Consider the following 17648-nt stretch of genomic DNA (forward strand, 5'->3'; position numbering starts at 1 on the left):
TCGATATTGGTCCCAATGGTCGGACCAATCGGTAAGTTAGTACCTATTCTGTAGATAAGTGATAATTTGCTTTCATTGGACAACCTGTTTAAGAATAGGTTGTTTAGTAGTTTAATGTCTCATTGCGGCATTTTATTTTTTAATGAATCTTGCTGCATGTTTGCTACAATTCTCTAACCTGATCTTGTATTTGTAGTGATTTATCAGTCACTGACTGCTCCATGATGGCTTTTTCCTGCTCTTGTCTATCATGCAGTTCTTTCAGCTCTTCTTCAATATGTAGGACGGTAGTACTTAGAGGGGAAAAAAAGGACATTCATAGGAAGCAATTGTTATTTTCATTCTGCAGTTTTCTTTTCTGTCTTTTACAGTCTCTTTTTTACCTCAGGTTTCCTAACTGCTGATGGATCTGGCTGGTTTCCTTCACCTTCTGGTCAATATGTCTTGCTATTATTGGGTCCATTGCTATATGTAGTTGTTCCAGCTGAAAGCAACAAAAGATGAGCCAACAATCTAATTCATTGAACGTGTAAGAGTGTCCGTACCATGAGGTTTTACCTCCAATTGCGGCAATTTTGCAATGTGTTTTTTTTGGGGGTCACAGAGTAAATCATAGGTGAGGATGATGGCGATAAAATGGCTTATTATTTTCAATTAGACTCAATTGTATTTAATTAGTAGGTGGTGAGGCGCAACACCAGACACCATCCGTGGTGCACCAAGGAACCAGGAAAGATAAACACATAAATTTATGTTAGTGACGATAGTGAGTATGCGGTAATTAAAAATAAATACGGTATCTTTTATTTAGGATTCAAAATCACGATTGATCACAAGTGATTTTGACTCCTAAATAAAAGGTATTTTTTAATTACGTGATCCTCACTAACGTTATTGGCGGCACACCAACATAGCCTTTTGCTTTTGCAGAGTAAATCAGACGCTGTTAAGGCATTTGAGTCGACTGTTGATGACAATGAAGGGGTTGTCTGGTGAAAATATGTTATACCCTATTAAATGGTCAAGAGATAATCTATGGATTAGTGGGGGACCGACCACTGGGGTCTGCATTGATTGTCAGAACAGGGAACTTCAATCCCTGTTAGAATGAATCTGCAGTACTCTGGTAATAATGATGGACTGCTCTGCTGTGTTCTTGCCCCTGAAGACAACAATCACGTGAAGTGTCATGCAGTTTTATATGTAATAGTGATGTGCGTCTTATATAATGTGTTATGGTAATGTATAGCATATACGGTAAGTCATGTAAAGTGTTAATATGTAATGTGAGTGGCGTATTGTGCAGAGTAAGTATAGGCTTATCTTTGAGATAACATACGTGCAGTTTATATAGTAAGTGGTTTAGCAACAGTATAGGATAGGAAATAGTTAATGATTGAACTAGTCCAGTGGATGGGAGCTAGTGTTGAAAAAAGAGGGCACTTCCTGATAGCTAGGAGTTAGGCTACTTTCACATTAGCGTCGTGCACTGCACGTTGCAATGCGACGTTGCGGCGCACCGACGCATACTGTGGAAGCGCCACGCAACGGGGGCAGCGGATGCTGTTTTTCAACGCATCCGCTGCCCCATTGTGAGGTGCGGGGAGGAGGGGGCGGAGTTCCGGCCGCGCATGCGCGGTCGGAAATTGCAGACACGACGCACCAAAAAACGTTACATGCAACGTTTTTTGGTGGCGACAGTCCAACGCAACACGACACAACCATGTGGCAATGCGTCGCACTGCGTCGCTAATGCAAGTCAATGGAGAAAAAACGCATCCTGCAAGCACTTTTTCAGGATGCGTTTCTTCTACAAAACGACGCATAGCGACATGCAGTGCACGACGCTAGTGTGAAAGTAGCCTTAGAGAAGTTAAGTGACAAGATCGTTCAGGTGCTGTAGGCTGATAGGGGCAGCATGTACCAATCATTCCTGGCAGTGGGAGGCCTTACTGGGATCCCGAGCGGTCGCTCATGTCATGTCCAGAGCCCAAAATCTGGCATAGCTGGAGACCGTGTTCTGTTGCGTACTGTGGAAGATGCAGGGACTAGCATAGCCGAAAAGTGATAGCCCCTGGGTGCACTGCTGAAGCATGGAGGAAATTCCTGAGGGTGACAGTCAGTGGGCTTGGGGATAGTCCAGGATGAATAAGTGGTAGGGCTGAAAAGGTATTGCACAAAGGAAGGAGGAAACATGAATTTCTGCCTCACCACCTGATGAACCTGAACTGATGATCAGTAAACGTTTGACTGTTGTAAAGAATTTGGTGTCCTCTGAATTGTGTGCGGCGGCATGTGAGGATGGAAGTCTAGAGTTAGCAGGAGGCCTGTGGCCAACAAGTAAGTGTAATGCACCTAACACCTGAGAGTACACTGGGACTTGGACACTGCTTGTCTGTAAAGTGAAAAGTGACATAGCATAACCGGACATAAATTCGGTCTTGACTTCTGCTCTGCAGCACTTTAGACATGCACAATGGCACAGCCTAGTTCCTATACCTAAATGATTGCCAAAAATCAATTTAGATTTTTATAGAGATCACAGAACAAGTTGGGGTTTCTTGAGGATCTGAGATTAATTCGCAAAAATACAGGATACTCTCTTTGAAAGCAGAAAGTAACTATCCAGTGGGGAAGTTAAGGGTCTTAAAATTAGGGTCAGAGCCTTAAGAATTGTGACTGCAGACTTTTCACGTTAGATCGGGAATCCTCTGTAAATACTTGGAGATTATTATTAAAACATGGCTGAATAAATTCACTGCAATTAATTTATACCCAATGCTTGAAAAAAAATCTAAAAAAGTAGGACATAAAGTAGTCTCTCACTTTCTATGACTGTTAGAATAAGCTTCATCAAAATGCTTGTATTACTTTGTTTCATATGTTTTAAATAATTTCCCAGTATGGCATGAGGGGATGGTTTTAAAAAATTAAAATAAGTAATGAGATCATCTGGAATGGAAAAATTGCTTGCACTTGAAGATACTTAACCCAACCGATTAGCAAACAGCTCCTATTCTTTTGATAGAAGCTGTTCTTCAGTACCCAGATATGGCTGCTACACATTGAATGCAGCTGTGCAGTGCAGCGCCTTTCAATGCGCTTACATCCGGCAGGCGCAGGAGCAAATGTCAGTTGAACATTGGGATAGCCTGGTGTTGGATCCCAACAATCTAATATTGATGACTTATCCTATCCTATCCTGACACTGTCAATATTTTGTGCCTGGACAACACCATTAAAGTTCAGGTGAAAGTAGAACCAAAACTGTGGCACTTGTGGATATTTCAGGTATATAGAAAATAAGTGCATAAAGATGGCAATCAATAAAGCTTGGTTTGCAGCTAGGAATTTAATCCTGAAAAAATGGATCACAGATAAAGGACTGACCGTTAGGGAGTAGGAATTAAATCATTCATACAGAGGTTATAGATCGTCACAATAGGGGAAAATATATTCCACAGAATTCTGGGACATTAATAAAGGAAAAATGGGCAAAATTTGTCTAATGTGATGGATAATGGATCGATGGGGGTAAGGGGAGACTGTGGATAAGGTAGAAGAAAGAAAAAAAATGTACTTTTTTGTCTCTTTTTCCTTCCTTTCTTGGTAAGGCTGTGGTTGGGGTGAGCTGTAAATTGTTGCCTTGAGTAATGTCTTTTTGTATTGATGTGTGTTTTTATTAAGGGAATTGAATCAAGAGAATTATAAAAAAGAATCCCCATCTTTGTCGTTTTATTTTCAATTTCAAGAACATAGTTTTATAATCTTAAATGGAATCTGATACGACTCAAAGTATCAGGATAATGTCTTCCCCCTAGTGGGGTGAATAGAAATAATGCCAGTGTTCAAGGTAATAGAGCATCCAAGCATATAAGTTCAGAATGCTACAAAGATATCTAGTCCAAGTAAGGTTAGCTTAAACATGTATAAGCCAGAAGGCTCTATATTTAAATTAAGTCACATGCGAAATGACCGATTATAAACAAGAGACAATTACAAATTTTCATTGTCAGATTTGAATTCAGGAGGTTAAACTCATTAAGACAGAGGTGTCAAACTGCATTCCTCGAGGGCCGCCAACAGGTCATGTTTTCAGGATTTCCTTGTATTGCACAGGTGATAATTTAATCACCTGCACAGAATGATTCCAGCACCTTGTGGAATGCTAAGGAAATCCTGAAAACATGACCTGTTGGCGGCCCTCAAGGAATGCAGTTTGACACCTCTGCATTAAGAAATGGCTCAATTCATAACTGTAGCTGACAACTTTTGGAAATACAGTATGTAGAACAGTGTTTTTGGGACACTGTTATAATAATAATAATAATAATAATAATTTTATTTATATAGCGCCAACATATTCCGCAGCGCTTTACAACTTATAGAGGGGACTTATACAGACAACAGACATTACAGCATAACAGAAATCACAGTTCAAAACAGATACCAGGAGGAATGAGGGCCCTGCTGCTCGCAAGCTTACAATCTATGAGGAAAAGGGAAGACACGAGAGGTGGATGGTAACAATTGCTTTAGTTATTTGGACCAGCCATAGTGTAAGGCTCGGGTGTTCATGTAAAGCTGCATGAACCAGTTAACTGCCTAAGTATGTAACAGTACAGACACAGAGGCTATTAACTGCATAAAGTGTATGAGAACATGATGGAGGAACGTGATTATGTTGTTGTTTTTTATTAATAGGCCACACAGGGATAATTAGGTTAATGCGTTGAGGCGGTAGGCCAATCTGAACAAATGAGTTTTTAGGGCACGCTTAAAACTGTGGGGATTGGGGATTAATTGTATTAACCTAGGTAGTGCATTCCAAAGAATCGGCGCCGCACGTGTAAAGTCTTGGAGACGGGAGTGGGAGGTTCTGATTATTGAGGATGCTAACCTGAGGTCATTAGCAGAGCGGAGGGCACGGGTAGGTTGGTAGACTGAGACCAGAGAGGAGATGTAGGGTGGTGCTGAGCCATGGAGTGCTTTGTGGATGAGGGTAGTAGTTTTGTACTGGATTCTGGATTGGATGGGTAGCCAGTGTAATGACTGGCACAAGGTAGAGGCATCGGTGTAACGGTTGGAGAGGAATATGATCCTGGCAGCAGCATTCAGGACAGATTGGAGCGGGGAGAGTCTGGTAAAAGGTAGGCCAATTAGTAGAGAGTTACAATAGTCCAGACGAGAATGAATAAGTGAGACAGTAAGAGTTTTTGCAGAGTCGAAAGTAAGAAAAGGGCGAATTCTGGAAATGTTTTTGAGATGCAGATAAGAAGAGCGAGCCAGTGATCGGATGTGGGGGGTGAATGAAAGCTCGGAATCAAGGATGACTCCAAGGCAGCGGGCATGTTGCTTTGGAGTAATGGTGGAACCGCACACAGAGATGGCAATGTCGGGCAAAGGTAGGTTTGTAGAGGGAGAGAACACGAAGAGTTCAGTTTTTGACAGGTTCAGTTTCAGATAGAGGGAGGACATGATGTTAGAGACAGCGGTAAGACAATCACTGGTGTTTTCTAAAAAGGTCGGCGTGATAACAGGAGAAGAGGTATATAATTGGGTGTCGTCAGCATAGAGATGGTACTGGAAACCAAATCTACTGATTGTTTGTCCAATAGGGGCAGTATACAAAGAGAAGAGGAGGGGGCCTAGGACTGATCCTTGAGGAACCCCAACAGTAAGGGGAAGGTGAGAGGAGGAGGAACCAGCAAAACAAACAGTGAAGGATCGGCCAGAGAGATAGGAGGAGAACCAAGAGAGAACGGTGTCCTTGAGGCCGATGGAGCGGAGCATAGTGAGGAGGAGCTGATGATCCACAGTGTCGAATGCTGCGGAGAGATCCAAGAGAATTAGCATGGAATAGTGACCATTAGATTTAGCTGTTAGTAGGTCATTAGAGACTTTAGTGAGGGCAGTTTCAGTAGAGTGTAAAGAGCGGAAACCAGATTGAAGAGGGTCGAGAAGAGAATTATCTGAGAGATAGCGGGTAAGACGGGAGTGGACCAGGCGTTCCAGGAGTTTAGAGATGAAGGGAAGATTAGAGACAGGTCTATAATTAGCGGCACAATTTTGATCGAGGGAGGGCTTTTTAAGTAGTGGATGTATGATGGCATGCTTAAATGAGGAGGGAAAAATACCGGAAGTGAGGGAAAGGTTGAATATTTTTGTTAGGTGAGAGGTGACAGCCGGGGAAAGGGACTGGAGGAGATGCGACGGAATGGGGTCGCTGGTGCAAGTGGTCGGGCGAGAAGATGCAAGGAGCCTGCTTACTTCTTCTTCTGTAACTGGTTCAAAGTCAGAGAGTGAACTAGATGCAGTGGGGGAGGGAGGACAGTGCTTGGTATGAAGAGATTGGGAAATGATTTCCTGTCGAATGTGGTCAATTTTTTCTTTGAAGTAATTGGCCAGATCATCAGCGTGGAGATCTGTGGTTGGGGCCTGCTCTCTTGGGTTGAGTAGGGACCGGAAAGTGTCAAAGAGACGTTTAGGGTTATTGGACAGCGAGGTGATGAGGGTGTTGAAATAGGTTTGTTTGGAGAGGTGAAGGGCAGAGTTGTATGTTTTTAACATGAACTTATAATGGATGAAATCTTCGGGCAGATTAGATTTTCTCCACAGACGTTCGGCGCACCTGGAGCACCGCTGCAGGAAACGTGTTTGCAGCGTGTGCCACGGTTGTCGCCGTCTGTGCCGAGTTGTTCTATGTATAGGAGGTGCAGCTTCTTCCAGGGCACTTTGCAGGGTTTCATTGTAATGCTTCAGAGCAGAATCAGGACAAGAGATGGAGGAGATTGGGGCCAATGAAGACTGCAAGTTCTTCATAAGTTTCTGGGTGTTAATGGCCTGTATGTTTCTATAAGTGTGGAAAGTGGGGATGACCTGAGCGGGATGGCAGTTCTTGATAGAGAATGAAAGAAGGTTGTGGTCAGAGAGCGGGAGAGGGAAGTTTGTGAAATCATCCAGTGAGCAAAGCCGGGAGAAGACCAAATCAAGGGAGTTTCCATCATCATGTGTTGGAGAGTTAGTATGCTGCGAGAGGCCGAAAGAGGAGGTTAGAGATAAAAGGTGAGAAGCAGATGGGGAGAGGGGAGAAGCAATTGGGATATTGAAATCACCCATGATGAGGGTGGGGGTGTCATAAGAGAGAAAGTGTGGAAGCCAGGTGGCAAAATGATCCAGGAACTGGTGAGAGGGGCCGGGAGGACGATACACCACCGCCACTCGCATGGAGAAGGGGACGTAGAGTCTGACAGCATGGACCTCAAAGGAAGGGAATACAAGTGAGGGTACTTGGGGGATAACTTGGAAGGTACATTTGGGTGAAAGGAGCAGCCCAACGCCTCCACCTGCTCTGTTGTCTGATCTTGGGGTATGAGAAAAGTGTAGTCCACCAAATGAGAGAGCAGCAGCAGCGGTGGTGTCTGACTGCTGGATCCAGGTTTCAGTAAGAGCCAGGAGATTAAGAGAGTTAGAAAGGAAGAAGTCATGAATGAAGGAGAGTTTATTACACACAGAGCGAGAATTCCAAAGAGCACAATTGAAAGAGACAGAAGGCATGCATGGAATATGAATAAGGTTAGAGGGGTTTCTGGGTGTAGCAGTTGGGAGGTTTGACTGGCTATAACATGGGGGGCCGGGGTTCGGAGAGATGTCTCCAGCAACTAGGAGAAGGAGGATAGAAAGAGTGAGCAGATGGTTAAGTGATTTGTGAGAGCGTCTCCTTTGTTGGATGGTGGGACTGAATGGATCTGTACTGTTAAGCAATGTGAACAGAGCATGAGTGCTATACATAGGAGAGGCCAGGACAGAGGGGCCAATATGGATGGAGTGTAAAGAGTTGATGCAAGGGCGGTGATTGTGTGTGAAAGCAGCAGCCATGATATAGATTATACAAATACATATGGTGAGTATTTGCTGTGTGCCAACTGAATAGGGAATAGATTTTGATTGTCTTACCTGTCTCCTGCCCTGTCTAACTGCCATGTTATAACTGCTGAATACTTAGAAAAATAAGTACTTTGAAAAAATGTACACGAATAATAGTGCATGAATGCCCCCTGCATGAATGCTTCCCCAAGCTATATCTACATTTATAGGTGGCCAGCTCTTAGATCTCACTTTTTTTTTTTTTTTTTTTGGTCTTCCCCCCTCTCGTTACCAATCAATCTAACTCAATTGAGACAGCAGGGCACAATAAATGTAGTGATCAGATAAACAAATGTCCAGGTCTACATGGATCATAAACCCCTTTGAAAAACAGTTATGCGAACTCTTGGCATAAGGACAAGCAGAAGAGAATTAAATATCTAGAAACAAAAACAATTGCATAACAAGCTGGCTAACAAATATAGATATAAGCAGGAATCAATGCCGAAGGTAGAAGGACTCTGATACCATTCAAGCTTGCTTGCTGTCAGGGAATGGAGCAATAGACATGCAGGATATTTCAGTTCAAAGAATGAATGATATGTTACCATTCAAGCTTGCTTGCTGTCAGGGAATGGAGCAATAGACATAAATGTACAGGCACCAAACACTAAATAAATATTATAACCACCTATGTAAGCACATAATAGTTACCACCGGAGCCTCTGACGCGCGTTTCGTACAATTGCTTTCTCAACCATCAATCTTTTTTAATTGATTTTATTCTGTATATGTACTTAAAAAAGATTGATTTTTTTTATTCATACTCTTTAGAGGAGCTATTTTGTATCATCTCCATGTGCACATAGCCTAAGAGGGCCTTGACCATGTGACAGTTTTGCAATGCATTTTTTTGATAAGCGGCTTAGCAGAGTTCATTGAAAGTCCACCAACTAAAGGATTTAATATGTATAAAACATTATTACGATTGATACATTTACCATAGATACAGTGAAACTATAGCTAGTGGACACTCACCAAGTTACATCCTGTCCATATCCATTTTTTTATTTGCAGCATGTGATTAATTAAGTAAAAAATGTGAGGATTCTCCGGTGCGGTCATGTGCATACTACCAGCCACATCCAAACTAGACTGTTTACGGCTTCGCTCAATATATACATTGAGAGAAGGTGTAGGGTGTTCATATATATGTTTCCCTTGCAGTCACGGTGAGTCTGTAATGGATGCTTCTCCAACAAGGAGTGTTGACATTGTGTTTTGGCCTATTGTCAGTGGCTCCGTCGGGTTTAAAGCCATTAAAAACGGGAGTCGGATGTTTGCGCTGATGGGGTAATTGACTTTAATGATGAACACGGAGTCACGGATATTTGAAGCGGGTAACAAAATAGTTGACTACGTCTTGGTGCCAGGCTCAAATAGACAGATTCTGTATAGGGCTGATGAATGGTGAATGGATGTACATACGTCAGTGAATAAGCTATAAGTTTACTTATAATCTGGGTATAACAAGTGTTGATGTTTTTATCACACTAGTTACATCCTGCTGATAAGAAAATGGAAAAGAGCAGGATGTAACTTGCTGAGCTTACACTATTTGTAGTTCACTGTATCTATTTTAACCCCTTAATGACAGAGCTATTTTTGACCTTAGTGTCACTTTATGTGGTATTACTCTGGAACCCTTCAACAGATCCCACTGATTCTGATACCACTGTCTTTTCATGACACATTGTACTTCATGTTAGTGGTACAATTTGGTCGATATGATTCGCGTATATTTATGAAAATATTTAAAATTTGAATTTGAAAAAAATTTGAAAATGTTGCAATTTTCAAACTTTAAATATTTATGTCCTTAAATCCGATAGTTATACTACACAAAATAATTAATAAATAACATGTCTACTTTACATCAGCACAATTTTTGAAACATAATTGTTTTTGTTATGAAGTTAGAAGGGTTCAAAGTTAATTAGCAATTTCTCAAATTTTTTTTTTAAATGTACAAATCATTTTTTTAAGAACCACATCACATTTGAAGTGACTTTGAGGGGTCTATATGACAGAAAATACCCAAAAGTGACACCATTCTAAAACTACACCCCTCAAAGTCCTCAAAATTCATTCACAACATTCAAGAAAATTATTAAACCTTCAGGTGCTTCACAGGAATTAATGGAATGTGGAAGGAAAATATGAAAACTACTTTCTTTCACAAAAAATGTTTTTAACCCCTAATTTTTTACTTTCACCAGGGTAACAGGAAAAGATGGACCCCAAACTTTGTTGCGCAATTTTTCCTGAGTATGACAATGACACATATGTGGGGGAAAACTACTGTTTGGGCACATGGCTGGGCTTGGAAGGGAAGGAGCACCATTTCACTTTACGAACAAAAAAATGTCTGGAATTGATAGCAGATGTCATGTTGCGTTTGTAGAACCCTGATGTGCCTAAACAATGGAAAACACCCACAAGTGACCCCATTTTAGAAACTACCCCCTCAAGGATTTTTAACCAAAGGTACCACACAGAATTTGACAACATTAGGTTGTCACATTGAATATGTCGTCATTAGTGTTGAGTGCAAGTGCTCACTACTAGAGTTTGCACAGGGGTGCTCTGCTATGTACCAAGTACCACTGGTGCTCGAGCGACCCTGATACAAACTCAAGTAGTGAGCACTTGCACTCAACACTAGTCGTCAAATCGTCATAATTTTTTTTTACTTTTGAAAAAACCTTACCCCAACGATAATCCTAACTCTAGACCAACCCTAACCCTAGCCAAACCCTAACCCTAGCCCCAAAAATCCCTGCTATTGCCAGGTGCTAGCTGATAGATCTCGGCATAGTGTGTCCGCTATTTGTTTTTCAGGAAAAAGAGGCAGGTGGCCAGGTGGACAGAGCTGGAGGGACCGGAGGTTGGCGAAGGTATCAGAGGGGGAGGTTTGGGGGTATAATTTCTCTCTCTTCTGACATTTTATCATGTCAGAAGAAAGAGAAATGTATTTAATATCTGTCACACATTTTCTTTTTTTTACGTGATTGAGGACTGGAAAAACTGGCCCTTCTAACTCTGAGGAAGAAAGGTCCCTTAACGGCTGCCCTTTTAGTGCATATCGGCAGACATTAAGGGGTTAAATGTATCAAGAAACAATGTTGTGTAGGCATTGAAGGATTAATTCCAAATCATAATCCAAATCGTAATGTGGTCTCAGTATTCTGTACATATTGTCACTGATGTGTCAGAGGTCGCAGACAGTTGCACTGCATCTGTCTGCAGAAGGTCTCAGCAGTTTGCTTTGCAGACTTCTGCCTGGTCCTTCTGAGTCTAGGACCCAGTGGCCCCGGCTCTAATGGTCATACCTGGATCTGGGTGTTTATAACTCCCAACTTGCTGTTGGGAGTTGCGGGTGATATTTTTGGGACAAGATCCTGGTGTTGGAGTAAAGGTCCAGGGTGAACCTATACTTGCGGAGTTAGAGGAACCCATGCAGTTGGGAGAGGCATTCACGTTGCATGTTTCCCTCAACATTTGCAAGAAAAACGGTGTATGGTTTTTTTTGTGGGAAGAAGGGACATTTTATTGGGGCATGTCCTGCAATCCCAAATCAAAAAGAGACTCGATTAACCCTTGGGAGTCTTGAGCTTGATAATCAAGGGATGTGTTCATGTTTACCTGCAATTCTCGTTTTGTCCTGACAGCAGAGGTAGTGCTAGAGAGCAGGTCTGAAAAAATGTCTGTGTTTGTGGACAGTGGAGCTGGAGTCAGTATGGTGGATGAAGAGTTTGCTAGAACTCATGGTTTTGTATGCTCTAACTTGGCTAAACCTATTCCTATTTACGCCATCAACTCAGCACCACTTGCACAAAGAACACTGACACAAATTGTTCATAACATAAGACTGAAGGTGGGGTCTTTTCAATATTAAGTAATCCCTTGTTATGTCCTGAAGAGTCTCCACACTCCAATGGTTCTGGGTTTGCCCTGGTTGGTGAAGCATAATCCAACTGTGGATTGGCAATCTTGAGAGACTGTAAAGTGGGGAGATTACTGTCATGGTAACTGCCTAAATGTTTCTCCTTCTGCTGTATCTACAGGGTCCTTACCGGCATTTTTGTCTGACTTGGAGGACCCTGCCCCAATTTTGCAGAAGGGGGAAGGCATCTTGGCCTTGTACACTGACCTGGAGGGTAAGGTGTTGGAGGCTCAGGGAAACGTCCCTGCCTCCTGCCCTTCTGAGAGGTAATATGTGCATTCTAAATTGTGCCGCAAAGTAATTAGAGAATTTCATAACTCTGTACTTGCAGGTGACCCAGCTGTTAAGGCAAACGCGGACCTCCTTTCTCATCATTCTTGGTGGCCGGGATTGCATTGGAATGTGGTTGAACAAGTGTCTACCTGCAATGTTTGCGAAATTTCTCAAATGCCACATAACTGTCCATCTGGTCCTGTTTCGCCACTACCTGTTCCAAGCAGGGTCAGGGGAGACAGGTGTAAACGTATAACTGTCAGTTAAAGCGTGCCAAGTACGGACCTGAATGTGAATGACTTTGTGTGGTTGTGTATCAGAAATTTCAGGTTGAGGGTTCCTTCCTGGAAGTTGGGACCTAGATTCATTGTTGCCTATAGGATAACCACCGTCATGGGTTCAGCAGCGTTTCGTCTTGAGCTACCTCAGGCACTTAAGATCTACAACATTTTTCACAGGTCTTTGCTCAAGAGATATGTGGAACCCCTTGAGCCCTCACCCCTATCGCCGTCCCCAATAATGATTGATGGTAACCTAGAGTTTCAAATTTCGAGGATTGTAGATGCTCTCTTCCGATGTCGTTCCTTACAATACTTGGTGCATTGGAGGTGTTATGGTGCAGAAGAAAGGATGTGGGTTTCTGCATCAGAGGTGAACGCCCCCAGGCTGGATCATTCGTTCCGCAACTCTTATCCTGAGAAACCTGGTCTTGAGTGTCCGGAGGCCACTAGTAGAAGGGGGGTACTGTCACGGATGTGTCAGAGGCTGCAGACCATTGCACTGCATCTGTCTGCAGAAGGTCTCAGCAGTTTGCTTCTGCCTGGTCCTTCTGATACGAGGACCCAGTGTCCACCTCCCCATCTGTAATGGTCACACCGGGATCTGGGTGTTTATGACTCCCAACTTGCTGTTGGGAGTTGCGAGTGATATGTTCTATTTGCACTTCTCTGTTGAGGCTTGGAGCTGTAGAAGTCTGCTAGCCTCCACTCTGGAGTTTGGAGGACATCCAGGTTTCTCTCTGAGTCTACTCAAGCCTAGTGTCTCCCTTGTTTTGTTTATCCTATCTTTCTTTAGCGGTAGTAAGGATTGACTAGCGCTCATCCTGTCCTTCCCGATGCAGGGCTTATCACCAGGGTCAGGCAGAGATTAGGTATCCTGCTCGGCGATATGTGCAGAACATATATAGGGATGATAGGGCAAACAGGGTGGGTGACGTTAGATCTGTCTAGGGGTCTCCACTCCCCTCTTTCCTAGTGTTTGGTTCCCTTTCCCTTATCCCTTTGTGTTGCACTTAGTCTCCCTTCACTGTGCGTGACACATACAAAATAAATCATGTGTCAATACCATGTGTTTTTTCATCTTCACTGATTTGCAGCCATTACGACCCTTAAAGGGTATCTGTCACCAGGTCATTAGTGGCCAGTTTTGCTCTTATATTTTTCCTGCTGCTCCCATGAGTAGTCCAGTTTATGAGGTTTTTTTAATCCACGATATGGTTCCAGAGATATGGTCCTTTTTATTTAATGCTAAGTATTATTGTCTTTATCAATAAGGTGTGGCTCATAGGAAAAATATTGCAGAACAGCCTGAGACACTTACTCAGAGAATCCCCTACAACACCTCCTTAGCAAAGACCACAAAAATTAACACTGTATAAGAGGGACCATATCTCTGGAACCATATAGCGGATTTTAAAAAATGGTTTACTCAGGGGAGCAGTGGGAATAACAGTAACCCCTTACCACCCTGGGGGATTTTCGTTTTTTTTATTTTTTCGTTTTAATTTTTTCCTTTTTCCAAAAACATCAGGTGGAAGTGTGCTACTGGGATCTGGAGTTCTAGGGTAATCAGGCCGTATCAGGTGTTGGCCATTCTCAGTCCGAGGACTTTCCAGCTGGAGTTACCCACACATACACAACTCATTCCACAGGTCGGCGCTCTGGAGATTTGTGGCGCCTCCGGAGCCTACGTTGTTGTCACCTCCATCGGGCTGCATTCGCCGTAAACCTGAGGGTCAGGTGTCTGCAGAGGTGAACTCTGGTGGATCGAGGCATGTCGTTTTCTGGTGAGGTCCGGTGTTGAGGGTCCAGAGGCCCCTCATTGAAAGGGGGGGTACTGTTACGATCCATTTTTGGATGTGGGACAGCTCTGGTTCCACTCAGTTTAAAACTTTTTTCTTTTTGGGGGTTAATGTCAATTTCTTCCCCCCGCTGGCAATCTGATGTTACTACAGTGCTGCTGTGTCAGCTGATGCAGGTGGTGACCACTCCCACCATCCTTTAAAGCAGGGGTGGGGAACCTCAGGCCCCAGGGCCATTTACGGTCCTCGATGACCTTTTATCAGGCCCCCGAGCAGATTTTCAGGGACTGCATTCTTGGGCAGGGAGGTGTATTTTGATTACAACCAGCTCATTAATTTCTTCTTGCTCTGTTAGCACATACACACAGTGTTCACTACTGAACACTAAAGGACATGCAATGAAAAATTACTTCCTGAAACCAGTGCCAGAGTCAGGATGTACTTTGTGGGTGGATTTTGTACGGCCCCCCGAAGGATGGTATAAATATCCAAATGGCCCTTGGCAGAAAAAAGATTCCTCGCCACTGCTTTAAAGGGTCATCTGATGCATCAGCTGACTGTTGGTGATAGAGTTCCTTTCTAGAGACCAGCCTAACAGGAGCAGCGCTCTGGTGTCAGCCACGTCTGGTGTTTGGAATCCAGTTGCTGTTGTTTTCTGCGGTGTGGAGCTTAGCAGCTGTGTACATAAGCTAAATGTGGTGTTTTTGTTACCTTGTACCTTTGGTGTTTGTCACTTCCCCCTGTGTGTATTATCTGCAGAGGTGAGGCTAGTGCTCCTTGCCAGCCAGTGCACTAGCCAGGGCAGTAATAGGTGACTACTAGGGATGAGGTATTCTGACGGCGGCGGTGGGAAGGACCTGGATAGGGCTTTAGGGGAGTGCAGGGACAGGCTCAGGTTTGAGCTCATAGCTGACCATTCCCTATGGGTAGGGCCTTCCTCTCACCTATACCTTCCCCGTTGTATGTGTATTGTGCCGTTAGCTGGCTGACCATCTGTTGGGTTGAGTCACACCGTGACAGTCGAGTCACCAGAAGAAAACCATAGCTGTGCAAACGCCACAAAGTATCTTGCCTACAGTACGCAAAACAGCACCGAGACAAGCCTCAAAACTTCTGGAACTAGGTAATTTGGAGTGATGAGACCAAAATTTAACTTCTTGGCCACAACCATAAACGTTACATTTGAAGAGAGGTCAACAAGGCCTATGATGAAAGGAGCACAATTCTTACTGTAAAGCACGGAGGTGGATCGCTGATGTTTTGGGGATATGTGAACTACAAAAGCACAGGAAACTTTGTCAAAGTTGAAGGAAAGATGGAATGCAGCAAGTTATCAGCAAATACTGTAGGCAAATTTGCAATCATCAGCCCATAAGCTGAGCATGGGACATACTTGGACGTTCCAACATGACAACGATCCAAAACACAAGGCCCAGTAGACCTGTCATTGGCTACAGCAGAACAAAGTGAAGGTTCGGGAGTGGCCATCTCAGTCTCCTGACCTCAAGCGCGCAGTTCATGCTAGACAGCCCAGAATACCACAGGAACGGGGGGTGTTTTGCCAAGATTGGGCAGCTATACCATCTGAGAAAATAAAGAACCTCATCCACAACTACCACAAAAGACTTCAAGCAGTCATTGATGTTAGAGGGGGCAATACACGGTATGTAAACTTTTGATCAGGGTCATTTGGATGTTTTGGATTTGACAATAAATGGCTATTTGGGGGGTTACCATTCAAATTCTCTGAAAAAAAGGCCAAGAAAGCAAAAATTCTGCCGGGGTTTGTAAACTTTTGAGCACAACTGTATATATATTATAACGCATCGGGTATTCTAGCCAGCCAGTGTACTAGCCAGAACAGTGCTAGGTGACAGTGAAGGATGAGGTTCCTGATGGCGGTGGGGAGAAAGACCCACTTAGGGCATTAGGGGAGTGCAGGGACAGGCTTAGGTTGGAGCAGGAGGTGTCCTTCCCTCTTCCCTATCAGTAGTGTGATATTGTTATATTATTGTATACTGTAGTGTGATTACTGTATTAGAGTTGTAGTATCCGTATATGTATATATATATATATATATATATATATATATAATATATATATATATATATATATATATATATATATATTTATAGTCGCCAGCTTGGGTATAAATATATATGTATGTTATAGACTTCAGTCTTGTGTGTGTGTAATAAATACCCTTTATTGATACACGTTTTTTTCTCAGTTAGTATATAGTATAAGGAATAGATAACAGTTAGTGTATAGTATAAGGTAAAGATAACGTTGTGGTATTCGTGGATATTAATTATTAATAGTCAAGTTTGGCGATAATAGTTAATATCGGACCTCAATAGATGTGTAAGGAGAAATCCTCCTTTGGTAACCATAAGGTTTAATATTTTGTGGAGGAAGCCCCTTCCTTTAACACTGGTCATGATGAGTAGAATGCCAGTTCCTGAAATTTTCCCCATGCCATTTGTTAGAGAGGTAGAGAAAATTAGAAAGGCCTTCTCATGTTGATGGCAGGATTTTGAGGACTTGGTGTCAGCAAAGGCAAGGGATACCTTTTACCCCTATGTGGCAGGGGCAATAGGGGCCCCACTCACATATGATACTTCACTGGATTCAGGTAAGCAGTATCTGAGAAAACTCACACAGTGTGGACAACCCAGATTAGCTTCCCAGTCAGCCACCCTTCATGATATTCAACAGGATGCTATAGAAGGTTTAAAGCCCATGATTAAAGAGCCGCTAAGTGTCCCACCTGGAGTACCGGACTATGTCCCCGTCCGTGATACTCCAAGTAGCCAAGGGTGTGGAAGAAACTAATGTCCTGAATAATAAGGCAAAAACTTGGTCCCGAGCCCATTCCTCTGCAAAACCATACCCAGAAAGGGGACCAGACAAAGTAACATCACATGTTATAATTGTTGTCAGGAAAATATGAATTATTTTCCCATGTCCAGGTTACACAGCGAGAGCTGCCTGCTACTCCTCCCACCAATGTTTTCTGTAAAGCTAAAATCCTTTTTGCAGCCACTTCCCCCCTCTCTATGAAATTCCACTCCCCCTCCCTTTCCAGCAAATGGTCATTCTGGAATGCTGACTTTTATGGCCTGCTAGGACTAGCAGAGCTGAACTTGTTTTTCCCTCCAAAGATCTCTTTGTCTTATAAGCAAAATACACAAAGTCAAATTCAATAAGACACATTAATTCCAAAAACATGAAAATTAGATTTCCATGATCTGGGCACTTGGGGTTACGCATGGCATTCAGGGCAATCAGAAACCTGGGAAATGAATTTCCGTCCACCAGTAACTCACAGACATACCGTGTTTGGACTCTAAAGAACGATAAAATCACAGGGGGAAAAATAATGCCAACATCGTTGGCCTGTGTGCTTCTGGGCAAAAGATA

General features: G+C 43.0%; 1 protein-coding gene across 2 annotated transcripts in view; it reads right to left on the minus strand.

The window, feature by feature from the left end:
* The window catches only part of LOC143765279 (glutamine-rich protein 2-like), a 45817-nt gene that overhangs the window by 16169 nt on the left and 12000 nt on the right, over positions 1-17648 (minus strand). For both annotated transcript variants that reach the window (XM_077251771.1, XM_077251770.1), the window contains exons 6-7: positions 384-484; positions 179-293 (exon numbers count right to left, since the gene is read on the minus strand). In XM_077251771.1, the coding sequence (XP_077107886.1) occupies positions 179-293; positions 384-484 (216 nt within the window). The remainder of the gene's footprint in view (positions 1-178; positions 294-383; positions 485-17648) is intronic.

The sequence above is a fragment of the Ranitomeya variabilis genome, chromosome 4 (assembly GCF_051348905.1).
Source record: "Ranitomeya variabilis isolate aRanVar5 chromosome 4, aRanVar5.hap1, whole genome shotgun sequence".
Classification (NCBI taxonomy): Eukaryota; Metazoa; Chordata; class Amphibia; order Anura; family Dendrobatidae; genus Ranitomeya; species Ranitomeya variabilis.